The sequence below is a fragment of the Alosa alosa genome, chromosome 23, assembly GCF_017589495.1.
Source record: "Alosa alosa isolate M-15738 ecotype Scorff River chromosome 23, AALO_Geno_1.1, whole genome shotgun sequence".
Lineage (NCBI taxonomy): Eukaryota > Metazoa > Chordata > Actinopteri > Clupeiformes > Clupeidae > Alosa > Alosa alosa.
The window spans coordinates 21,284,152-21,310,985 of record NC_063211.1 but is presented as its reverse complement, the minus strand read 5'-3'; the positions used below and the strand labels follow the sequence as shown (position 1 = coordinate 21,310,985).

Below are 26,834 nucleotides of genomic sequence, written 5' to 3'. Positions count from 1 at the left end.
GGGGTGTGTGGATCTATATGATCTTATTCATACTGAGGGGTGTGTGGATCTATATGATCTTATTCATACTGAGGGGTGTGTTGGTCTATTTACAATCTTACACAGATTCAGTATTGAGTGTGTGGGTCTTTGTTTTAGTGTTTTGTGTATTTCTACCACTTACCAAGTACTACTGCATCAAGTTACCACACTAAATCAACAGTACCACTTCACCATCACATTTGAACTGCACTAAATCAACAATACCACATCACCATCACATTTGAACTGCACTAAATCAACTGTACCACTTCATCACATTTGAACTGCACTAAATCAACAATACCACATCACCATCACATTTGAACTGCACTAAATCAACTATACCACATCACCGACACATTTGAACTGCACTAAATCAACAATACCGCATCACCATCACATTTGAGCTGCACTTGAGTATCATTAAAAATTTGAAATTTCAACATGACTGTCAAGTCATTCGAATGCTACTCAGCAACCGTAGGATGACATCAGAAAAATGTGCAGTGGTCGCACTTTGACTAGTACTTAAAACTTCTGCACTCTCACCCTCTGGTAATAGTATTGATTGATGTTGTATTAATTGCTACCTAAGGTCTTCTCATGCATTGTAGATTGAATGTTATTCCTCATCTGTGTCACTTTGGATAGAACCGTCTGCTAAATGAATAAATGTCAATGTAAAAATAAAAAGTGTTAGTGTCGTGTCCTGCCCCGGTCATAACAGCGTTGCTGGTCTGCTTTTGGCCCTTTCGCTTTTTAAAAACCTGTTAACCATATACTTCCTTTGCGTCCAGCACTAATGTTGTATAGTTTAAGTCTTTACAAAGTGAAAATTAGATTAAGGGCTGTATAATGGATGCCCTCTTCTCTAATGGTCCTCTCTGAATCAATAACAACATGATGGAATAGCATAGAACTGAAGATAATAGAATAGCTCAAGATTTAGCCTAGTCTCATCAAAGGTGTCATGTTTCCTTTCACTATTCATTGGCTCTTGCTTCTGTTCTGTTAGGCCCGAATCTGTATGCAGTTTTTGTAAAGTTAGTTGGGCTGCTGCTAAACATTACATTCTCGCTTCTCTTTGTATCATTGTTCCACTGCGATAAGAAGTGAATACAGAATTGATTTGAAATTTGGTGCATTGCTTTTCAGTTGGCCGCATCTGGCAAACACTTGCTTCTGAAATGGCCATTTGATTCTGGACACATCTCTTGTGATGTACTATGTCACCCTGACAAGCCTTGGTTTATGGGAACATATGACCATCACATTAATCAGGCAACGTGCAATGAGCACACACAAACACACACACTGGAAGTGTACTGCTGCATGCAACGAGCATGTGGAGACACACACACACACACACACACATACGAACACACACACAGAGGAAATGTGTTGCTGTTGGTTGGGTGAGTGTATTTATCTGCACCAGTATCACCGTGTGCCGCTGGCTCTCCGAGAAACAGACTCAGCACGGCTAAAAAGATCCACTTTACACCGAGGTGAGTGTGGGGTTGCTAGGAAACGGATGCTCCTCTCCAAATCCCCCCATGACAGTAGCTGGAATGTGAGCTGCCTCTCGCAGAGATTTCTCAGAACAGACCCCCACACACCAACAATCCCCCCCCCCACCCCCACCCTGAGTGCGTCTCCCAGCGGTCATAAGCACCCTTTAGGTGTTCTCAGAGAACACCGAGGGAGGGGGACCCATAACGCTATTGTGCCTCACTGGATGCAGGGTCTGTGATGAGAAGCGACAGAGTGCAATCTTACAGCTGGAACAATCTGTGCTTGATGCAAAGTGCTTGTCTTTGTTAGTGGAAGCAGCCACGGCTCTCCATCCACTTCACAGTGCTGATGCATGGCACAATAGAGCAATCCAACACAAAGCCAATCCTTACGAGGGCACTCAAGTAGAAACTGGGATCCTTTGTCTGGGCAGATTGTGGCAGCATGCCGCATCCACAGGATGTGATGCGCTTCCCTCTTCCTGCAGTTGACTTGGTGCTGATGATGAAAAGGACTCCATCCCCTCTCTCTACACCTTGTTACTAGGGGCAACAGCAATGATGAAAGCCCTGGCCCGTAGAGGCTGAAGCTTTCAGATTTTGGTCTAGAGGTAGTCTCGACGCATTATAGAAGGGCGTTAACACAGTAGGTCTTCACAGGAGCATTCAGACTCAGAGGTAGGATTTCAGATAACTACATATACAGATTAGGCTACTGTGTCTTAAGAAGCATTACTGTTTTACTATATCCCATTCTATGTAATGGGATATAAATGTTCAAAGCAATAGATTAAATAATTCATTAAATCTAACGCATTTGACGACCAATAGTATATTTCTGTTGTGAAAGTTATCACTCAGACGGTCAGATTATGCCCCCTGGTTGACGGATTCATTCATGGATTGCCCGTTCATTGATAAGCAGTGGTGCACACACACTGACACTGTCCTTCACATGGTCTGAGCCGATCAATGGGCTGCAGGAGAGGACTTCTGGAGGCACCTGTGATGGAAAAATATATCAGCTCTGTTCGGTTTGATTTCATAGAGGTCGTGTCAGAGTCTCTAGGGAACAGAGTGGTGGGCTAAGCGTTAGCAACCTCAGAACACACAACAGAGAAGACCAGTCTGTCGGCGCAGGAAAAAAACATTCACACCAGACAACGGTGAGATTTCGCGACCAGCAGGTGGCAGTATACACTGATTAAAAGCTGACGGCACAGATATTTGTGATAGCCTAATGAACTGCAACAAGCATTGGCTGACAGTAGCGCGTGCCATTGAAGCCAAGTTGAATCGTGGTGTTTTTAAATTGTGGAATAACATTTTTTAAGCAGGCCTACTCGCAATAAATTGGAAAAAAATCTAGGCTGATGCAATTACATGACCGACACTATTTCTTCAAACATTTTGCCAAACAAGAGAGGGGGAAAAAACACGAAAGGAGCACCGCACATCCTCCAGTAGATGGCACTGTTCGTTCTGTTCCAATTCACCACGACGACTCACTATTTTCTGCAACAGCGCTTCCACTGTCCGCTCTTTAGCAGCAAGTAGAAAGCCTAACCCAGGGGCGCCTGCAGGAATTAATGCTATGGTACGCAAAATGTCGTAATTAAAACAATCAAATTAGGACACAATGAATTAATTCATAAAGAAGTTACAATCTCAAAAAGAGATTAAAAGAAAGAGCACTGGTACTACATTGAGCCTACTTCAGATCAATAATAAACCTGGACTAGCCTAGGCCTACCACTCCAGCATTAGTCTAATCCAGCATCACTACAGAGGGGCCCCTGCAAGTGCTTTTGTGCTTTTAAAACCAAAATTGCATTGGGGTCTCAGAACTACCGGAGACATAGGCCTACACGAGATAAGACAATCTGTAACAAAAATGAGACTTTCATTTCGCTCATTCTCTACATAAAAAAGTTTGACATTTCTCATGTGCAGCTAGAAATCCTTGACCCCAGTCGTGTGAACACAGGGCTGTTTCCTGCCCGAGCGTTCTCTCTCAGTGGCCCTTTGTTGTAGTTCTTCTGCTCGCGCTCGCAGTGGCGGATGTGTCATTCCCATCCAGTGAAGCCAAATGGGGGGAGCGCGAGCAGGAGTCTCCGCTGCGGTTTCCAGTTCACTGCTCTGACCTGGATGTGCATGTTAGCGGCGCAGCTTCTGTTTCTTCTGCTGCGGGACCCACGCTGAGCGAGAGCGGGGCAGGGATACGAGAGGGGAGGGTTGCCCGTAGTCTATTATGCTGTCTGTCTGACTGACTGACTCCGTTGTAAAAGTTAAAAGAGTAATGCATTTTGGTCAGCGAACATTAGTTTTATGTAAATACAGGAAGGATCTTCCCCACAACCTAAAAAAATCGTCGGTCTATGCTGAACCAAGAAACCGGAGATGCATGTAGGAGCCTAGGCTAGGCTTAGACTTCTCTCTTGAGTAGGTAAAGCAGCATAGACAACACACTATTGACAACATCGGGGACATGACAATTATCACTTAAAAACTTAAAAGTGTGACCCTTTACAGTCCATTAGGCTGAAACTGAACACAATATTCCACTTATAAGAGATTGCGATAATGAAAAGAGATCATCAGAGCATGGCTTCTTTCATGTTCAACTCATGACAAGCATGCATGACAAGTTCCCTTGTGATCAGTCAGTAGCACTGGTCTTAAAGAATGTCACTGAGATGCATAGATTGTCCATCCAATGTTAAGTAGCCTAACAGAGTGGTATACTGTAGGTTGTTGTGAGAACACAGACCTTAAAGCCTATCAATAACAGCTACTGCCCTCAAACCAAATACACTGCAGCTGAGTCGAATAGCAAAGAGAAGCAAATGAATTTGCTTTGCTAACAAAATGCACACAAACATCACACCAAATGGGACAACTAAAGATAATGAGGAGGCAGTTAGAGTGATTCATCATTAGTCATCACCACCACTCAGACTAAAAGAAGTCAACAAGGTCAGAGAGAAAGCACAAACCAAAGACTTCACTTACACAACAGCGGCACTCGACTCACATGATATTGCTCATATTTACAAGAAAAACATACATTTGCACAAATCCTGGACGTGCCCCCTAAAAAGTGTGAGGTGACGCCCATTAGGTGTAAGGCATGGGTCTTTTTATTTGCACACACACACACACACATATATATATATATATATAAGTATATATATATGTGTGTGTGTGTGCAAATAAAAAGACCCATGCCTTACACCTAATGACCACACAATAAATCACCTCACACTTTTAGGGGGGGCACGGCAAAAAAAAAAAAAAAAAAAAAAAATATATATATATATATATATATATATATACACACACACAGAATATATGTATATATAGACCTACACACACTATACACAATTTCTACATTGATGTATAGGACCCATACATTCAGTTTCTGTAAAGAGTATTGCAAATGCCTATTCATAAAGAGCACCTTCAAAAGATGACACCACTGCTTTAAGCACTGTCAAAACCACAGTTGTGCTGAAGTCTTGTTTCATGTCTTGTCCAGACAATAATGGAAGATACCCAACTGGTCTACAAAATCTCAGATTCACCCATCTCACCATGGGTTGGAACATCTCATCTGGTTCTAGTCAAGCAATAGTGGCTGGCTTCGTAGCAGTTCTGATTCTGGCGTGAGATGGATCGGGTGCAGCCTACAGGTGGATCCATGCCAGAACTGAAACACATCAAGTCCACAGTACAGCCAGCGCTAATCTAAGGAAGCAGCCTCTGCATCTTAAGCAGGAACAAATGTGTGAATTTGAATGACCGTCCAAACTTCCAACATTATCAGTAGTTTCAGCACATGGACTGTACATCACACGCTCATTTTGGACAGCTGTATCAGAAATAAAACCATGTAAATTCAATCACAAAGGTCAACCAACTGATTTAGTCCAACACTGATGTGTATGCAGGCAGTTACGGTAGGCATTAACGGTGTCCTGACGGGAATGTTGGAAAATGAACGTTTTAAGATTTCAACATAGAATTTTAGAACCTTGAATTGTTGCAAAACGGAATCTTATGTTAGAATGTTCAAAAACCCACTCGTTTAAGGGTTAACAAAAAATAAAACAGGGAAAAGAAAAACATACCCAATGTAGTAATACTGAGGCTGATAGTGGAATAGCCACATTTCCTCTTTGCTAGTGAAGGCGTTCCCAACTTTGAGCCACTCAGCTCTACCAAAGTCCTTTTAGGCAAGTCCCTCCACTCGGCGGCCATATTGCAACGCATTTTGGGCACTAATCGGGGATCTATTTCGGGCAGAACTGCACGTGCGCAAGGCTTCACCAACCATCGACACCAACATGGCTCCAGCTGCGACATCACAACACATGATTGGCACGATGTATTCAGAACATACCACGATTGGCACAATGTATTCAGAACATACCACGATTGGCATGATGTATTCAGAACATACCACGATTGGCATGATGTATTCAGAACATACCACGATTGGCATGATGTATTCACATGTCAACTTTTGGCGGCGGAAGAGGCGGAATATGTATGCATTTGCATTACGAACGAACCCCATACATTTCTATGGGAAAGTCTTTGAGTGCTGTGTCTCATCAGAAAGTCTCTGGCACTACAACTTTTAAAAAAGGTCTCTTGACCACTTTCCCCCATGTGGTCTTCATAAAAACAACATTTAAACACACTCTTGTTCTTTTCATGAGATTTTTTAATATACAACATAGTATTTACAGATATTTAACAGGTGACACTATGTAGATCAGACTCCCCCACCCCCCATCCCCTACAGGTGTCTTTATTTCACACATTTTTTAATGATAAATAAAATTTCAAAATCGTACTCCCCCCCCCACCCCCACCCCACACTCTCTCAAACTTTGAATTCTCACGTAGAGCTGTCGTCTACATAGTCAGCTGCAAAAGTGCTGTCCATTCCAGGGGCGCACAAAAGGGTCTCTTTTACAAAAATAGCCCCGACCGACACCCCCACTAAATGATATCAATAGCAAATCTCTAGCTCAGGAGCCATTACAACACTTAGTTAAGCCCAGCAAGTCTCGTTACGGAACATTCAGGAGTATGAAAAACATGTTGGTCCTGGAAGCCCCAATAAAAAAAAAATAATAAAAAAAAAACTAGCAAACAAAAACAAGAGGCAAATGTCCTTAAAGTCATCTGAGTTATTGACTTGCATGTGTCATGTATCACTTGTTCACTCCTATTTTATTTCACATAAGTGTCTGTGTGATTGACAGTTGAAATAATCCAAATAAAATAAAATAAAAAAATAATACTAGTCAGCTAAAGATGACAGGACCAGGTTTCCAGAGGCCTTACCACCTGACACCCTGAGGATGAAGCTCTGCCGGCAGAACTGGGGGCATCCTCAGTGCCAACTCAACACGTGTGCCCACTATCTGGGCATCGGCACCAACTCGGGTCAGTGTTTGATCGAGAGAGAGAGAAAGCGTGTGTGTGCATATATATGTATGTGTGTGTGTGTGTGTGTGTGTGTGTGTGTGTGTGAGAAACTCATGTCAGGTTTACAGGGATTGGGGAGTCAGGGACGCAGAAGCGCCCTCTGGGTGTGATAGAACTTTGGTGAGAGTGGTGATGTTTGAGAAAAAACACGAATACACTCTCACTCAGCTCAGTAAGACTCTTTAGAATTGACGGTCATTCTATTCATATTTTTTTCTTTTTTCTTTTAAAGATAAGATAAATTAGATACATTTAGGGAAAAACAAAAAGTTTCATTTCCCTGTGGAAAGGCATACCTCACAAAACTCACTGTACCAAAAAACAAACAAATTAAAACAAAAATTAAGAAACAATAAACAAGCTAAACAAATGGCAAGACGGCAGCACCTGAAGCACAGATGTCAGCTGTAGCCAATCAGCTTACATTGCAGGACACAGCTTATACATATAAAGGGGGTTTTTGGCAGCGTAAGAAACATTTTCACAAGTTTGACAGTACACATGCACCACGGCACACGGAGTCCAAGTCATACCGCTGTTGCTGACTGCATTGTCTTCATTATCGTATTACTACTATTATTATTATTATTATTATTATTATCGTTGTTGTTTTTAAGCTAGTACTTGCTTTTGAAGCTTGTGTACCTTGAAAGCAAATGTGTAAAAAAAAAAAAAAAAAGGAAAATTTTCAAAAACAAATCAAGACGTGTGTATCTACAGTTTGTTTGTTGGTAATTTAGGTGGGGCGGGGAATCGTTACAAAGCATGGTGGGAGTTGAAGGCGACTGGCAGAGGATGTTTGCACCATAAAAAAAACCATGAGCACTTGAAAGGCTAGCACTATCACTCACAACCCCGACACACACACACACACACACACACACACACACACACACACAAAGAAAAGAAACTGCACACATATAGTGCCCACCAAGTAATGGGTGGATTGTGAATCTCCCTGTAGAGAGAGCGGCAGGTATGACTGGTGTGTGTGTGTGTGTGTGTGTGTGTGTGTGAGAGAAGAGTGAGCACGAGGAAGGAGACAAGCCTCCGGTCCAGTTTCAGAAGGATCCAGTTTATGCAGCACACACACAAAAAAAAACAACAACAAAACAAAAAACAACAAAATCACTCCCTGCCCAAAAACAGCTCACGTCCTTTCAGCAGAGATTCCGATCCTGATCACATGATCATACAGGTCACATGACCACATTGTCAATGATCACATGAGTGAGAACTGTATTGCAGGAAAGGAAAAAAAAAAAAAAACTAGAATATCACAATAATAATTAAAAAAAGAAGTGATACTTATTTCCCCAATTTAGAATGTCAGCATGAGAAAAAAATAAAGAATAAAGAATCTATAAGCCTTTTTCTTCTTTTAAACAAATAAAATATAATAAATATCCTTTTAAAATAGACAGCCTGCCATGAGAGTAAGGAGCGCTGATGTCTTGTCTTGTTGTCCGATTGTTCTCTGGTATGTTGTTCCACCGGGCTTGTCCTAATTTATGGCACTACAGCGATCCACACATACTCAACATCACCCTGAAAAGCTTGTTAATTCTAGAAAATACCAAATTATGCAACCTTATGTAATTCCCCTCCCCCCACTTATTTTCTTTCTTTTTGTTGTTGTTTTTGTTTGTTTAAACATAAATCTCCACATATGACTGTTTCTTTTTCTCTTGTTAACATAAAGTGCATCAGTGCTTAGATTTTTTGTTTTGTTTCATATTTTACTCCCTACCCCTCTCTCCCTCTCGCTTTCCCCTCCAGTCAGTGTCCTCCCCCTACATGGTCAGTCAGCAGGGGGCGCTGCACATGGGTCAGTGGTACCGCAGCCGGTCAGGCTTGGTCTGCCGCCGCTCCAGGCTCCTCCTCGACCGGGGTCGACTGCGGAGAAACCAGGCCCTCCTCGTACACTTTCAGGATCGCCTCACATACAAACCGGTACTGGCTCTGTGGAGGGACGAGAGAAAGAGAGAGAGAGAGAGAGAAGGAAGGAGGGAGGGAGGGGGAGAGAGAGAAGGAAGGAGGGAGGGAGAGAGAGAGAAATAGAAAGGAGAGAGGGAGGGGGAGAGAGAGAGAGGGAGGGAAGGAGAGAGAGAGAGAGGGCGATAAATAGAAAGGAGGGTGGAAGAGAGAGAGGGAGGAAGAAAAAAAAAAAAGGAGAGGGAGTAAAAGAAAGGAAGTAAGAGGGAGAAAGAGAGGGAGAGAGAGACAGAGGTATGTTACGGTGAAAATGATATATCTGTACCTAATAGTGTTCTATCTGTCACACACAACTAGCCAAACGTTCAGGAAGAGACAGTGAGCTCACTGACAATCTGTTCTGCCAGAAGGTTCCGGGATGCACGGCAATGCCTCAGAGTTGGCATGGCAACGAGTGCAGTGAAGTCATACAAAAGACACGGTTGCATAATCTGGAACGCCTTTACAGCGTGTGTGTGTGTGTGTGTGTGTGTGTGTGTGTGTGTGTGTGTGTTGTGTTGGGGGCACATATCCTCCAACCCTTACATCAACAGAGCTGCTCTTTAATGCTGGTGCTCAGAACAAAACAAAACAAAAAAAACAACATCGATGTGCAAATCAGCCTTTAAAAATGCTATGTTGCAGTTTTTATGGGGGCGTTAGTTCCTCATTTTGCCCTTAAGGATATTGCTTGCGCGCACACAAAAACACACACACACACACACACTTACTGGGGTTTGAATCATCATGGCTCTCTGGTCCCTCATTGTTCTCACGATGTCTAATGGGTACACAGGCTGATTGCTCTCGATCATACACATCGCTGTTTCCATGGTGATGAGAACTCCCGTCCGGCCAATCCCAGCACTGGAGAGGAGGAGCATGAGGAGGAGCAAGATTGGGGGAGAGGGGGAGGAGGTGCAGAAAGAGAAGCATTGAAAAAGAGGGATTAAAAATAAATAAATAAATAAATAAATAAATAAATAAATAAATAAACAAACAAACAAACTCAAAGAGGAAAATGGCAGAGGACTATCAAATATTGATTTAGCACGAGGCGTGTGTGTGTGTGTGTGTGAGTGAGATTGGCTGCATTTCTGTTGCTGGCAGAGCGGATGAGTAAGCGCTCAGAGCTGCCCTTAAATCCTCCAGCAGCACCACAAGCCACTGAGAAACACTGGACATGGGACAGGAGAGAAACGGAGGGAGAGAGGGAGAAACAGAGAGAAGGAAGAGGAGAGAAAGAGAGGAGACAGAGAGGAGAGAAAGGAGAGGAGACAGAGAGGAGAGAAAGGAAAGTAGAGATGAAAGGAGACAGAACAGACAGTAATAGAGAAAGAGTCAATCTGAGAGAGAGGGAGACAAAGTGACAAACAAAATGAGCAAGAGATACTTAGAAGAGAAGGGAGACGAGAGAGGGGGGGTAGAGAGAGAGAGAGTGAGGAAGAAAGAAAGAATGAAAGAAAAGGAGAAAAAAAAAAAAAAAGAAAGAAAGAAAGAAAGAAAGAAAGAAAGAAAGAAAGAGAGAGAGAGAGAGAGAGGGGGTGGAAGCTGGGCAATACCAATGGTCTGTCTACCAAAGACAAACAGAACCCTATGACCCTACCTATGTAAATTAGCCTAAGGCTAACACTGGCACAATACATCAAATGGCAACATCTACGTTTCAAAGTGTACTTGGTCCCTTATAAACCAAACCAAACAAACAATAATACCTGCAGTGCACAACAACCGGCTGGTCCTTGCCCTCCCTCTTGCCGCGCACCAGACCCACGAAGTCCAGGAAGTATGTTGAGTCGTCGGGGACGCCGTGGTCCGGCCAGGCCATGTACTGCAGCTGGGTCAGTGGCCGCTCCTCCTGGGTCTGAGAGGACGACGGGGTCAGTTTAACAACAACACCACCAACACCCCAACACACCTCTAGATAAAGATGGAATGTGTGAGGACAGTTGTTTATCTTGTTAGTAGAGTAGCGCTGAGCTTCATTTCCAGATAGATCCCAATTACATGGTAATGCATTGTGATGACACTTGAGTATGCTTGTTGTTACAGACAGCAATTGACCGATTGCAAGCCCCGCCCATCGAACGCAGATGAGCCAATGACAGTTCAGTAGCTCTCCGACAGCTTCAACTTACGGTTCCATAGGAATGCATTGGGGGCAGCTGATTTTTGTCTGTTTTTTTACAGTGATGCGAGTTGAAAAGGACGGCCAAACGAAATGTATGGGATTGAGGCAACACCGATACACAGAATAATGGCTTTCAATCTTGATTATGCTTTCTGTAATTGTGTTAAATTAGATTCAATTCTATCCTCCCAGCTCTCCCCTATTTTAAACAAAGGGTTAACTTACTCCTTAGCAAACCATAATGAAACAGTGCCCCACCACCACATCTGTAGATTAAGCCACACAGCAAACTCAATGCAAGTAAGATAAACAAGGATGTTTATTGTTCTCAGCATTGCCAGCATTGTGTATAATATGATTGTCACTTGGAGGAGACTTGTAGATAAATAACGTTAGCATAGTTAGCTAAACGCTGCTAACGTGCTAGCATCATCGCGTCAGAAAAGCATAGGGCTGTGCACAGTAGTGTAACATTTATTCACTATAAATTAATAAAGTTGAAGTGGCTCTGCAATGTAGACTATGTTTCCGTTTATTTTCAGTACCATGTTCTATCTGGCACATATGTCTATCTAGCACAGCTAATATTAATATCAGTGAATCACACTCGCTTCCCGTCTAAGTTTGTCACCCAACAAAGCTAGATATGATTTTTCATACGTTTCCATGTCATACTGGAGTCTTTCGACGGATTCTAAATGAAATCAGGTCCGTGGCTCTCCAAAAGAGCCTCTTGGGATGTAACTTTTACAGACAGACTTACAGCTAGAATAGTTAACTCCGGTCCAAGGTTGTCGGACTAGCAACAGTAACTAAGGGGGGCGGGACTTAGCGAAGGGTCAATTAACACAGTCAGGCAGCTACAGCGCTACACTCTGGGGGCATGTATTGGAGTTCACAGACATGCCCCCAGAGTGTAGCACTGTAGCTGCATTCTACAGACTCTGTTCACTGCACTGCAGCGCTAGTGTTAAACCAATGGCCAAACTACCTTCACCGCACCGTGTTAAACTGGGAGTTAACCCAACACTGTGGTAGTCTTAAACCTATGGGAAACCTCTCAGTGCCAGTGTTAAACCTGGTGTTATCCCAACACGGTGGCAGTGTTAAACCTATGGGAGCCCTCACCTCACCAGTGTTAAACCTGGTGTTAACCCAACACTGTGGCAGTGTTTAACCTTGTGTTAACTCCAGTGGCGTTTTCTCCCGGAGGCAAAGGGAAGCCAGGCTCCCCCCCATCTTGTTTTATTTACAATAACAATGATTGTCAGACATTTTATTTAAACGGTTTTGCTCTTTCCTGCTACGCGGTCATCTCCTGTTTTCATTTAGTATTTTGCAATGGGTGAAACATCGCCCCCATAGATGTTATGTAGTGAATGTGGTGAAACACAGTATCACACTCCCGTCATCTCCAAGTGGCACCCAGCCCGAGTTGGAATCCTTACCACTAAAGCAATGTGTAAATAAAAAGATGATCAACCAATCAAATTAGGTATCGTCACGGTCACTGTCAAACCGTGATTCGTCAGCACCTTAGAAAGGAGAGCCATCCTCCTCGACTATCCCTTCCAGTCTATCTGTCGTTTAGTTAGGTGCCATTTTGAGTTTTGTTGAGATCAGATCACGTTAGCAAGTGCCATTATGGACGGTAGAGATTTGGAATTGTTAGAACAAAACAATTTTGGTCAACTACCTCTTCAACAACGACTTCAAATTAAATCTGACGGCAGACGAATGAAAAATCTGGAGGTTTGTATTGAGAGGGTAGAAGTGTGTTGCTGTTACGGGTGCCAGTAGTCCAGGCTGCGTTGTTAGCCTACATTGTGTGCTACATAGCCTATTCTTGTATGGTCAGTCGCCTACGCATAGGCCTAATGTAGTGGTGGACCCAGTGCCCAACTCACCTCAGTGTTGGTGAGGGTCATCTCTCTGACTGTGTAGGCAGAGTTGCCCTCCTCAGACAAACAGTTGACCTGGAAACAGCCATAGGTAGCGCTGGAGGAAGGATTGGGCCAGTACTGATGACACTTGACCTGTGGATAAGCAAGGGCACACGCACGCACGCACACACACCCAAATTAGCCATCACAGGGCAGATTGTGGTAAAATGAGCTATAATTGGAGGATAAATTTAGCAGGCTGTACTTAATTGGTTGGACAAGGAAAAGTGAAATGGTGTGTGTGTGTGTGTGAGATAATAGTGTCTGTGTGTCTGAGGTATTGGTTTATGGTGGAAATGTGTTTGTGTGCTGGTTTGTATTGAGTGTGAAGTTGGATGTTTGTTGTGTGTGTTTATGTGTGTGTGTGTGTGTGTGTGTGTGTGTGTGTGCGTGTCACACTTACCCGGCCTCGCTCCACCTGTGTAGTGAGCATGACCACCAGAGAGGAGCCCTGCTCCCAGCTCATCTGCCAGAAGTGGCTGCACGTGTTGGGCAGGGGGCCCTGGCACGCTATGTACCGGTTTATCAGCCCCGACGCAGGGATCTCCATCTGAGAGGGAGAGAGAGAGAGAGAGAGAGAGAGAGAGAGAGAGAGAGAGAGAGAGAGAGAGAGAGAGAGAGAGAGAGAGAGAGAGGAGAGAAAGAAAAAGGAAAGGAGAGCATGAAAGACCAGACAGAGAAACATTTTGAGAGAGAGAGACAGAGAGAGAGAAAGAAAGAAGAAAAAAAAAAGAGAGAAGAAAAAAGGGAACAGAAAGACAAACAGCACAGATGTAACCTCAAACACACACCCAAAATCATCTCAAAGGTACGCAGGTGTTCAGAGAGGGAGAGTTCAGGCATGTAAGTGAGCGAGAGAGAGTGTGTGTGTGTGTGTGTGAGTGCTTACAGGTGAAAGAGGCTGCAAGTAAATACGGGAACCCAGGCAAGTGTGTGTGTGTGTGTGTGTGTGAGGGAGAGAGAGAACACAAGCATATGCATGTGGGCATACTGGAGTGTCTTTGAATGTGTGTGTGTGCGTGTGTGAAAGAGAAAGTTGGCATAATTCAGCGTCTCATTGTGTGTGTGTGTGTGTGTGTGTGTGTGTGTGTGTAGTGAGGGAAGTGGTGAAGCTGTGAAGGAGGATGGGAGACTCACGTTTATGTAATTGGCATTGATGTAATCCTCACCACCTTTCAGGATGACCCGCGTTGCATCATCTACACACACACACACACACACACACACACGCAGGCAGGCAGACAGACACAGACACAGACACAGTTCAGAGGTAAGGTTAAGACTGGGCTCTGTGGAACACTTTAACAACGATGTAATTGAACCCCCCCCCATCCGTTTCTATTAAATACCAAGACTGTAAAAAAGACTCTGCATGTACATACAACTAATGGACAAAGACAAAGAGAAAAGAGAGAGAGTGAGAGAGAGAAACGAGGGAAGGGAGACAGATGGGCAGAGGGGGACAGACACATCCGATGACTGAATGCTGTGTGTGTTACAGCACTTACATGGAGATATGTCCCTGTATCTGTTTTTGGAAATGTTCTGAGGTAATTTGGCACAAGACATGGTCATTCCAGGACGTTTTCGGTACAGTTGCTGAAAAACAGAGAGAAACAAACCATAAAGTAAACAGTTTCAAGATGCGATTTTCATTCAAACTTGGGACAAATCTACCCCCCAGCCCCCTGTTAATGCAGTAAATATTTGTATGTAGCCTGCAGTGTAGTCAGGCTGAGACATGGTTACCACTCGTGCACGTATCTGTGTATAGTGCCATAAATAAATGCCCCAAACCTGCAGCTAACGGAAACTAGAAGGCCACTTTCAAACAGTTCCATGGAAATGCTTCACATTCTCAGGTAGGCAGTGGTTAACGCCTCGTCAGCATTGTCTGTTTCGGTGTGTGTGTGTGTGTGTGTCTCAAACCGCAGCCTCACTAGTAACGCTCGCCCTGGTAAACAGGAAGTGCCTGGGGCTTTGACATGAATAACAGGAAGCACTTGGCTGTGACCGCAGGCTGTGGCTCATTGGGACGTCTCATCTCATCGCCCTCCCCTGTGTTCTGCTGCATGAGGACCAGGCTCTAGAACGCTCAAGACCCAATTCCACCATTTGACCAGATTCCACCACTCTTTTCAACCATGCTTTGTTCAACACAATGCTCAGAACTGTTCCAATTCCAATATTGGATCCTGATCCTGTTGGTGACCTACAGCTGAGCAAGCACACTTTTGCAGTTTCTTGGAAATGCAGTCTTAGAGAAACGAAAAGCGCCCCAAATAACTGTGTGCAACAGTAAAATCTCAGCTGAGAATGTCCTAGCCAATTACATGAGCCGTACTGCAGGTTGAAAACAAACCGCATGGATCACAGGTGCAAGACTTCAAATGCCCCTCATTATTACTGCCCTTGAATCTTGTTAAATGTTGAATGTATGTTAGCTTTGCCATACTGTCTTTCACGTCTTGTTTCCTAGAGCGTCCTATGCATGACCTGTAGTGGATTGAGTGGTGTGTGTGTGTGTGTGCGCACACAGGTGCATGTAAAGGAGTGTGCGTGCATGCTCTGCAGCATATGAGGTGTGGCGCATTCTTTTGTGGGTGTGTATGCGTGGGACATATGAATATAGAATCTGACAGACACGGCACAATTCAAAAGGTGTGACATGTGGCTTTATGATGACGACTAAGCATCTTTGAGGGTGTATGTTTCTGTGTTGCGATATGCAAGACTACCTTGTGTGTGTGAGTGTGTGTGTGTGCACAGACTCATGTCTCAGACTCAAACTGTGCGAACATGCCTCCACTGTTCAGTCTTCTCAGAATGTACTTATGTAGCCGAGTGTGTGTGTGTGTGTGTGTGTGTGCACACACTCAAGTTAAACTCTGCGAGCACAGCTCAGCTTGTCAGCCCCTCTCTGAGTTGAGTGTGTGTGCGTGCAAACTCACGTCGAACCCTTTCTGAGCAGTATGAGTGTGTGTGTGTGTGTGTGTGTGTGCTCACGTCAAACTGTGCGAGCACATCTCAGCTGGTGAGCCCCTTTCTGAGCTGTGTCAGTGTGTGTGTGTGTGTGTGTGTGTGTGTGTGTGTGTGTCTATGTGCACTCACCAGTGTTGGGCAAGTTACTTCAAAATCGTAATGTATTATGTATTACTTATTACTGTCATTTCAAAGTAATTTGTTACATTATAATATTACTGTCTCTGAATTGTAAGGCATTACACTACTATTGCATTACTTTTAAGTTACTTTTACCAAAATATCTAGAAATATGGATTTGCCATTCTAAATGCAGTTTATTACGCTCAATGCAGCTTGCTCTTCCAATGGAGGGAGATGTGGCATAGCATAATGACTGAGCTAGGCTTAAGGCTAACAACAGTAGAATGCAATAGGCGCAGTGCTCATGATGCAATACAAGGAACAATCGTAGTCAGAATTTTGTTAAAAACCAACAAAAGGTCAAAGTCTGGTAAATTGTAAATACTGTAACTTTAAGGCCTAGGCCTACTCATTAAAATCAATAGAGAGCCTACTGTATTGTAAATCAAAGCTTAAAGGAACCGTATGTAAGATTGTGGCCAAAACTGGTACTACAATCACTTTCGAATTACTGTAGATTGTATCCCTTCCCTCCCCTCTGACTGGCAGAGTTGGCAACCGGATGCCGAAACTCTACTGACTTTGAGATTAGTAGATAGGTGGAGGGTGGCGCATTAGGCCAAAACACAACATGACAACATCAACATCAGTTGAGGGCTGCAACTTCACTTTTTAAATGACAATATCCTGGCCAGACTACTGTTGTCAGTGATATTTGAAAGTATTTGAAATGAACATGATTTCTTAATGTCTAGTGACATATCAGGGCAATTTTATGATTAATTGAAATACATTTTTTACATACGGTTCCTTTAATAAAGACATGTCAAGATGGTGGCCTGCTGGCCATTTCGGTGCCCTAAGTGAGTGGCTTTGAGTGAGTGACATTTAAATGATAACTCAAAACACCTAAAGTAAAATAAAAGGCCTATTATTTACAGTCCATTACTGTGTGTTTTTAAACATTAATTTCTGAAGAAATGCTGTTTTACTTATAAATGGTGAACTGTCACTTTAAGAGCATTGATCTTTACGTTGTCATAATGCCCTTTTGCCAGCTCTTGTTTACAAGCCTTATTTGTTTGAGTTACATTGATAGCACAATATTAACAATAGTATGCACAATGTTAAGTTGTTTTAAGCAGCCTTCATTGCTTTGGAAATGGAAGTATGCAATGACATGTTACTTCACATTTCGTTTTGCGAATACAAGTGAATTATGAGCCTGGTACCCACCTAGCTATCTGAATGGAATGCGTTTCAGTCGACTCAGCATATCATGTGCTTCATGTAGCCTAAATGCTTGGAAAACGAATGATTGAAGACCCACTAATTCTAGTACTATTGAGAGAACCCAAAAGGCATCAAACTTGCATATAACATCGTGTTAGTGCATTTTGACATTGTAAACGTTATTGATGAAGAGTGAAACGCAGTTTGCAGTAAAGCTACTATTCATTGGTTACATTTGGTTGCCCCCTCTGTCCTTTGGTGCCCAACGCAAAGTGCGTGATGGCGTGGTGGGAGCGGTGTCACTGCCAGGCTACACAATCTTTTTCTGCATTTCTATCCCTTTATTCTCTTTAATTCAAGTTCACAGCACAAAGCTGACATGCACAACAGCATAGTTTGTGTTTTATCAAGAATCAAAAAGATTAGCGTGGCACTACTTTAGATGTTTCATTAAATTACTTACGTGCTATTTCGCGAGGCATAGAGAGATCTTTCGGTTTCGCACACAAATTGCACTAACTATTATGTTCTTCATAGCCTTGTCTCTGACGAGCTGAAAATAATGAGCGTAGGCTTATGTCCATCCCGCAAATAGAGTCTGCCTGTGAGTCTGCTGCAGCCAGTCATCTTCAACCAGTATCAGGAGATAACGTTCTACTATTTTGCGCGGATTTTTTCTCCTCTGTTGTTCTCGCGTGGTGTATTGCGAATATGTATCAAAACAAAACACCACTTAATTTCGGGTTAAATGCATTGTAACGCGCGTTACTGAAGTTTGTACCGAGTAAAATATTACCCATTTTTTTTTTGTAATGCCTTACATTACCACGTTACCGCAAACAGCAATATATTACAGTAATTACATTACTTTTGTAACGCGTTACACCCAACACTGGTACTCACGTCGAACTGTGCGAGTATAGCTCCGCTGGTCAGCCCCTCTCGGAGCTGCTGCATGGAGATCCTCCAGGCCTCGGGGTCCAGTGCTGACCGGTCGCCACTCGCCTGCTCTGGAATGTACTGGAAGTCCGGCTCAGAGTCTAGACGCTCGTCCACCACGTCATAGATGGCTGAACACACACACACACATACAAACACACACACATATATTAGGATATGAAAGTAAAACACACACGGCAGTCTTGGGGTTCCTGTAGGTGTATTTATATGTTTCTGTGCATCAAGGTCATACCAATCATGTCAAGGTCATTGTGCCAAAAGGGTGGGATGGCGAGCCACCCCCACCCCTGCCAAATTCACATTTACATTAATTCATTCAGATGACGCTCTTATCCAACACTACTTCCCATCTTGCCATTCCAGCATGCAGTGGGACCAGGTGCGTTGCTTACCGTTGGGGCGCACCAGCAGGATGAGCTCTCCGGCATTGACCTCGCAGCTGGCCTTGATGAACATGACCACCTGGTCGTGTGTGTGGTCAGAGATGTCCCGCCCGTTTATCAGAACCACCTGGTCCCCTTCGTTCAGCCGCGGCACGCACAGGTCCGCCTGCATAGGGGGGGCAAAGGTCAGGGGTAGGGCTGAAACGATTCATCGAGTTACTCGAATAACTCTATTACAAAAATTACTCGAGGCAAAAACCCTGCCTCAAAGCTTCGTTAAATTTCTATGACGCGCACTATACGCGTAGGGATCTGATTGTTCCACACGGACCGTTGTTCAGGAAGCACACCACTAGTGCGTGAATCGTGATACATTCTGAATTTAGCTGGCGTGATGGCGGAGTCAAGATATCCATAAATGGCAGAGAATGTCTAAAGTTTTCAAGCAAAGTTTTGGGATCATTACATACAAAAAAAGGAAAAGAACAAGCATCTGAACCTAAATATCCACTCCATGCTGTTTCACCAAGCGTCAATAAAGTAGGCTAGGCTATTTATCAATCTATCTAGCCCATAGACTGTATATATATATTATACAGTCTAGGCTATTTATCAATCTATCTAGCCCATAGACTGTATATATAATATACAGTCTATGATCTAGCCTATCTATCATCTATCTACGTAGCCTATAGCCATTGATGTTGGCTGATTTTAATCACATACTGTATTTGTAGCAATGCCGTGATGGCTTGTTTAGCTTTGATGTTTTTTAAGTAAGTAAACTTAATCATGTTCAATTGCAAGACAGTATGCCTAAAAAAGAACCCCTCACACACATGCACCCTCATCTTTCCTCACGCACCGCACGCGTGCACACACACACAGGTTGCTAGGTTACCATAGCAAATAGGCTCACCCCAGAAATGATTTTTTAGTAGCCTAATGGTAAAATTATTTGTTAGTAGCCTAATGGTAGGCTATTTTTTTAGTAGCCTAATGGTAAAATTATTTGTTAGTAGCCTAATGGTAAATGCTGCAGGTGTAGAAATCTACATAAAACAGATATTTATGTTGATGTCAGGTCTAGATTACAGCATGAAACTTGTTGTAGGCTACATATTAATACATTAAATTGCTTTCCCTCTTCTCCCTCCCAGCACTTCACAACATAGTATTGACAGCTTTGTTCGCCCAGCTAAGTCATGCACAAGAGGCTGCAATTTTACAGAGAGCATTTTGAACATTATTTAATTGATGGCACTGGCACTTAAAAACACTAAATGGGTAAATTGCAATAAATGGGCTTAGTTTTGAAGCCTAATGTTGGAGTTAGAATAAATACCTCTGTGCCAATTGTTTGATCATTTTACAGCCATGTCATTTTCGTTATGCATTATGTGTTTTGGTTGTTTAAAAATGCAAAATATTTTTTTTCCGATTAATCGATTGATAAAGTGCTAGATTAATCGATTACAAAAAGAATCGATAGCTGCAGTCCTAGTCAGGGGTCAACAACATTCAACCAAAACATTTCAGTTTAACCTCAATCAGCAACCTAGTGGAGTAAATCCCCATCAGGCCTGGTCCTCTTCAGCTTTCTAGGAAGCAGGACAGTCCTCCATTAGGCCTTTTTACAAAAAGCAAGCTATAGGCTAACTATAGGTCCAATACACTTCCAGTGAGTTATGCTAAAGTAGGCTAATGGTGTCAGACTGGGTTATTGAACGCACAGGGTAGAGAAGGGCATGTATTCTCTTATTTCACTCCTTAACTGGAGACTCTTCCCATTTGACTTTTAGCTGTGCATTGCATTCTTAAAAGGTCGCTTCTGGCTGAGAATGACTCAGATAAATCCCCTTGCAACCTCTGCAAATAATCAGAAGCAATCACAAGGCCACTTCCAAATAACATTTTGGAATCATTTTTATTATGACAACAACCTATCCCTCAGGGCCTGCTATGCTTCTGTACGCCTGTAGGGGTCAGAGTTTCCCCTTTGCTGTGTGTGTGTGTGTGTGTGTGTGTGTGTGTCCCTTGCCAGCAGCAGCGAGGGCCAATATTTATGGCTCTCACAGGAGAGAGTGTGTCAACAAAACAAGACCTTTCAGCTCGGCCTGCCGAAACCCGTCACCCCAGAGGAGAGAGAGAGAGAGAGAGAGAGAGAGAGAGAGAGAGAGAGAGAGAGAGAGAGAGAGAGAGAGAGAGAGAGAGAATACGCAAATGAGAGCGGGAGGGAGAGGGAAAGAGAAAAAAGGGAGGGAGGGAGATAATGAAAGAGAGATGGAGAGGGGGTATGAGAGAGAGCACAAGAGTGTGACTGAAAAAGAGAGGGAAAGAAAAAGAGAAGATAAGGAAAGAAGAGCAAGAGAGAGAGAGAGAGAGAGAGAGAGAGAGAGAGAGAGAGAGAGAGAGAGAGAGAGAGAGAGAGAGAAGTGAGGGAGAAAGTGCTCAAGACTGTACATGCAAGGGAGGGTACATAAGAATTCTGGTAAGTGGGGGAGGGGAGAACGAGTGAGAGAGGGAGGGAGGGGGAAAGAGTGAGAGAAAGAGGGAGGGAGAAAGAATTAGAGAAAGAGGGAGGGAGAAAGAGTGAGGGAGAAAGAGTGAGAAAGAGACTGGCAGGGAGGGAGAGAATGGGGATACAGAGGGGGTTGCAATGTGTAACATGCAAGTGTGGGTGTATGTGTGTGTATACACGTTGTAGGCACGAGGTTGCATGTGTGTGGGTATATCTGACAGGAGTGTATGTGTGTGGGTATAAGTATAAGTATATATACTCTTTTGATCCCGTGAGGGAAATTTGGTCTCTGCATTTATCCCAATCCGTGAATTAGTGAAACACACAGTGCACACAGTGAACACACAGTGAAGTGAAGCACACACTAATCCCGGCGCAGTGAGCTGCCTGCAACAACAGCGGCGCTCGGGTATGTGTGTGTGTGTGTGGGTATGTGTGTGGGTATGTGTGTGTGTGTGTGTGGGTATGGGTGGGTGTGTGTATCCAGCACCCGTGCTTGTGTGTGTGGGGATGTGTGTGTGTATCCGGCGCCCGTGCTTGTGTGTGTGTGTGTGGGTATGTGTGTGTGTGTGTAAGGGTATGTGTGTGTGTGTATCCGGCGCCTGTGCTTGTGTGTGTGTGTGTGTGTGTGTGTGTGTGTGTGTGTATCCAGCACCCGTGCTTGTGTGTGTGTGTGTGTGTGTGTGTGTGTGTGGTGGGCCGACACCCCAACCAGACTAGAGTTCATGGGCACAGCAGGCTGAGCCACAACTGGCCATGCCACTGCGGTTTCCGTGGTTACAGGTGCTAGGTACCCACCGAGGTTCCAGGGGCCACCCGCGACACGATGATGGGCATCTTCTGATCCGCTCCGCCCTGCAGAGAGGAGAGGAGAGGAGGAGACCAGGAGAGGAGGGGAGAAAGGAGGATAGAGAGAGGAGAGGAGGAGAGAGATAGAAGTAGAGAAGAGAGAGGAGAGAGGTGAAGGAGAGAAACACAGGAGAAGAGGAGGAGAGAAGAGGGCAGGGATGGAAGGATAGAGAGGAGAGGTAAAGAAGAAAGGGAAACAGTAGAGAAAGTAGAGGAAGAGGGAGAAGAGAGAAAGAGAGAGGTGAAGAAGAGGGGGAAGCACAGGGGAGAGAAGAGGAGGGTGGAAGGAAAAGGAGTGAAGGGCAGAGAAAAGAAGAGGAAGAGAGAAAATGGGAGGATAGAGAGGGAGTGAGGAGGAGAGGAAGATGAAAGAGTTTTATAAAGAACACTGATCACAGCCATGTCACACACATAGAGAATGAGAAGGACAGCATTCTTCAATACCTCAGACATACAGTATATACACACACCACATTCATGTCACACACTTAGTAAATGAGAAGGACAGCGTTCTTCAATAACACACACACACACACACACACACACACACACACACACACACACACACACACCACATTCATGTCACACACTTGAATGAGTAAATGAGAAGAACAGCGTTCTTCAATACCTCAAACACATACATACAAACACACACACAGCCACAGCCACAGCCCCACACACACACACACACACACACACACACTTTATGGTTCACACACCTTGACATTGAATCCAAACCGCCCATGCTCATCCGGCCTCATCTTAATCAGGACCAGGTTGTCATGAGGGACCACTCCATTCAACTGGAAACACACACACACACACAGACCCTTATAACCAACTTTAGCACCCGAGTCTCCGTTACTTTGACTGGTTTTAGCAGAGATGTGGCTTTGACAGAAATGTGACCGTATTCTTGTCAGAGGGCATCCGTGTGTGTGTGTGTGTGTGTTCTACTCACCATGCTCTTGTCAGAGTGTGTGTGTGTATGTGTGTGTGTGTGTGTGTGCGCACAGGAGATAGAGAGAAAAAACGTAAAAAAAAGAGACTAGACTCCTCGTTGTTTGTTTGTGTGTGTATTCCACTACCATGCTGTTTTCGGAGGGCACATGTGTGTGTGTCTGTGTGAGTGTTCTGTTCACCATGCTCTTGTCCGAGGGCGCGGGTGTGTCGTAGAGCTCGTTGACGTGGTTGTTGTCTAGCTCCTGCTGCGAGGGTGAGTGGCTCAGCTGACTCCGACGGGACTGCTTAGGGGGCAACGCCGGGGGCTGACCGTCCACATCGGGAGACCTGAGAAGAGGAGAGGAGAGAGGAGTTAACACCATGTTATTAAACCTATTTTTATTTGCATTGGCCTATTTTAATTATTGGAGGAATTATCGGACACAAATGCAATGGAAGAACAAAAAAGCATTACATTGCTTCACCCAACGAGACTTACCGCATTACAACAATAATACAAATCAGACAGACACACAGAAAAGATAATCCACTGACAATCAATGTTCTGTCTGTCTGAGTCTTCATTTTAATTTAGTAATTGCACAGCATGACTGCGGCTTAAAAAGCGATGATAAAAATGATCTGCTCTGGACCTTCTAACCCACACGCTCACATTATCTCCATGTGAAAGAGTTATGATATAACCAGGGGCACTGCTGGCACTGCTAGCAGACCACCGAACGTTGGGAAGGCCCATTCAAGTGAATGGAGCATTCTTCAGCATTATGAAGAGCCGTGTAATAATACTATATATTAACAGGGGGCCTAGAATTATTGTCCATCATAGGGCTCAAATTTTCTAGCAGCGCCCCTAGATACAACACAATTTGTTTACTTATGTCCACATGCCTACATTATCTCCATGTGAAAGAGTTTTGATACAACACAATCTGTTTATTGATGTTCACATGCCTACATTATCTGTATGTGAAGGAGTTATAATACAACACAATTTGTTTATTGAGGTCCAACTTTGACAGACAAAAAACGCTGGAGCCTGCTGACTAATACAACCCCCACGCACACACGCACGTAGGAGCTGCATGGTTTTATTGCTCTTAATCAATGGTGATGTTTAAAACCTAATGCTACACAAAAGAAACAAGAAAACAACTGTCTTCCTGACTCATCGTGTATCGGATGACTGACGCACTTGAAGCGAATGGAAAATTTATCTGTTTTTCAAGTTTCTCCTAGAAGGCAAACTCTGCAGACCACGGTTCGATGCAGCAGCTTCGAAAAAGCTACATGACATCACAAAAGGATGACTAGAGTTTCGGTTCTTGGTTCCACGTTCTAATTTTAGGCTCTCGTTTTTTCTTTAATTGCCCGTCTTTATTAGAGCCCCTGGGTGGCTGTGGGAGAGAGCCGGCTGAGTCAGCAGGAAGTCCTGTCGTCCCAGCGGAACCCCGCAGAACAGCGTCGGGCCGAGGGGATGGGTCTCTCCTCAACAGCACAGAGCCACGGAGACGGGAAACGTCCTTTATAAAAACCAGGGACCAGAACGAGGTCTCTGCAGACCCGAATCGAGCTGATGGGGACAAGAACGACCGCACCAACGAAACTGGAATGGGCCGGCTAAAAAAAAAAAAAAAAAACCACCCAATAACACTGTTTCTCCAAAACAGTACCGTACCTAAAGAGACTGTGACAAGAACAGGGAGCAAATGGACCAAAACGGAACTCTGCAGAACGCCACTCAGTCGAGGTGTGTGGGACGGACCCCTCTAGAACCGCAGGAGGCCTGCAGCACTAGGCTGTCTGAGCTTTGAGCTGATGGGAAGCCACAGCTCCCATCTGAGACACAGCGCTAAAAGCTTCTTTGTGTACCATCAATGTATGTGTTTGAGTGTGTAACCCTAGATGTGTGTGGTGTGTGCGTCTGTGTGTGCGTGTCTATACTTGCCCATGTTCTCATGTGTGAGAGTCTGAGAGACTGAGTCCATTTCATTGAGAGAGAGAGAGAGAGAGAGAGAGAGAGAGAGAGAGAGAGAGAGAGAGAGAGAGAGAGAGAGAGAGAGAGAGAGGAGGTGTGTGTGTGTGTGTGAGGGACACACAGTAATTCATCTACAGTAGATTATGTGATGCATGTGGTTTCTGTGTTAGAGGGTATTGGTGAGAGTCAAAGCATGGACGTGGTGCTGAGCTACTGAGAAAGTGTGTGTGTGTGTGTGTGTGTGTGTGTGTGTGTGTGTGTGTGTCAGGCCCATGGAGAAGCCCTGTCACAGCAAAGCACATCAAATGTCTTACTGCAGAGTTCATGCCCTCTGCAGCCTCAGTGAACACACTTTACACTCAATCCCCTTGCTCTCTCTCTCTGACACACACACACACACAAATCAGACACATACTCCTACTCTCCTCCCTGACCCTTGAGCATACACACACACCCCAAGGTCAACTGCAGCCAAAGTTGCCCCATCACAACAAACCATCTATCCATGTGTGTGTGTGTGTGTGTGTGTGTGTGTGAGTACACGTCTGCTGGAGCTGGCAGCGTGCTGCCATCAGAGATGCTCAGCCAGGCCAAGCAGATGGGCCAACACAGTACCAGGCCTGAGACACACACACACACACACACACACACTACAAGGCCTGACACACCAAGTTTGACACACACAAGGATGCAGTCATCATTTCCATATTTGGCCTGCAGTGAGGTGGTTCAGCCGGTAACACAGATATGACACGCGCACAATTTGGGCAACAATTAGGGTGAGCGTGTGTGTGTGGCTAAGGCAGACTTGGGTCCTATGCAGTGTGTGTGTGTGTGTGCACGAGACCAAGTTGTGCTGTATGGAGGGTGTGTAAGTATGAATGTTTGAGGCGGAGTTGGCCTGTGTGTGTGCTAATCTATCTATAGGTCATGAAGTGTGTGTGTTTGAGGGTGTATAGGTGTATAAGTGTATGTGTTTGAGTTGGGCTGTGTGTGTGTGTGTGTGTGTGTGTGTGTGTGTGTGTGTGTGTGTGTGTGTGTGTGTGAGGGAGAGTCTCCATCTATGGGTCATGCATGGCCTCAGGGTAAGAGGGGTTAGAATCATGGAATCGGCTTCCTCTGGTCAGTGATTACACTAATGAATAGACTAACTATCCCTCCCTCTCTCTCCCTCTTCTCTCATTCTCTCCCACTCTCCCTCTCATTCACTTAATCTCTCCTTTCTTTGCCTCCCTTCTCCATCTGTCCCTCTCTCCCCATCCCCCCTTCCTCTAACTCTTCCTCCATTTCCTCCCTATCACTCTATCCCTCTGATGAGTGGACTAACTGCAAGTCATCCCTCTCTCTCTCTCTTTCTCTATGCATCCCTCTCTTCCTGCCTGCCTGCTTGCTGCTTGTCTCTGTTGCCTGTTATCTCTGGCGGAAGGTTCTGGAAATAATGACCCGGAGCGCAGAGGCAGGTAGGAGGGTAAATGTTTGTCCTCTCAAAGCCACATCTCATGGATGAGCACATCACACGCAAACAACAGCTTCAGAGGAAGGATGGTGGAGTGGAGGATGGAAGAGAGAGAGGGAGGGACGAAGAGAGAGAGACAGAGGGAGGGAGAGGGGGACAGAGGGAGGGAGGGAGAGGGGGACAGAGGGAGGGAGAGAGAGAGGGATAGAGGAAGGATGGGGAGAGAGTGAGTGTGCAGAGAGGGAAACGAAGGAGAGAAATTGGTAGGTATGGAGGGATTAGAAAGAAAGAAAGAAAGAAAGAA

General features: G+C 44.4%; 1 protein-coding gene across 1 annotated transcript in view; it reads right to left on the bottom strand.

Moving 5' to 3' along the window:
* Positions 1-7,687: 7,687 nt before the first annotated feature.
* ptpn4a (protein tyrosine phosphatase non-receptor type 4a) overlaps positions 7,688-26,834 on the bottom strand; it is a 50,396-nt gene continuing 31,249 nt past the window's right edge. Inside the window, exons 15-26 of the mRNA XM_048235702.1 lie at positions 23,279-23,426; positions 22,856-22,939; positions 22,086-22,142; positions 18,776-18,932; positions 18,327-18,493; positions 14,594-14,684; positions 14,223-14,284; positions 13,489-13,635; positions 13,050-13,178; positions 10,727-10,875; positions 9,743-9,878; positions 7,688-8,999 (exon numbers count right to left, since the gene is read on the bottom strand). Of these exons, the coding sequence (XP_048091659.1) occupies positions 8,886-8,999; positions 9,743-9,878; positions 10,727-10,875; positions 13,050-13,178; positions 13,489-13,635; positions 14,223-14,284; positions 14,594-14,684; positions 18,327-18,493; positions 18,776-18,932; positions 22,086-22,142; positions 22,856-22,939; positions 23,279-23,426 (1,441 nt within the window). The 3' untranslated portion in view covers positions 7,688-8,885. The remainder of the gene's footprint in view (positions 9,000-9,742; positions 9,879-10,726; positions 10,876-13,049; positions 13,179-13,488; positions 13,636-14,222; positions 14,285-14,593; positions 14,685-18,326; positions 18,494-18,775; positions 18,933-22,085; positions 22,143-22,855; positions 22,940-23,278; positions 23,427-26,834) is intronic.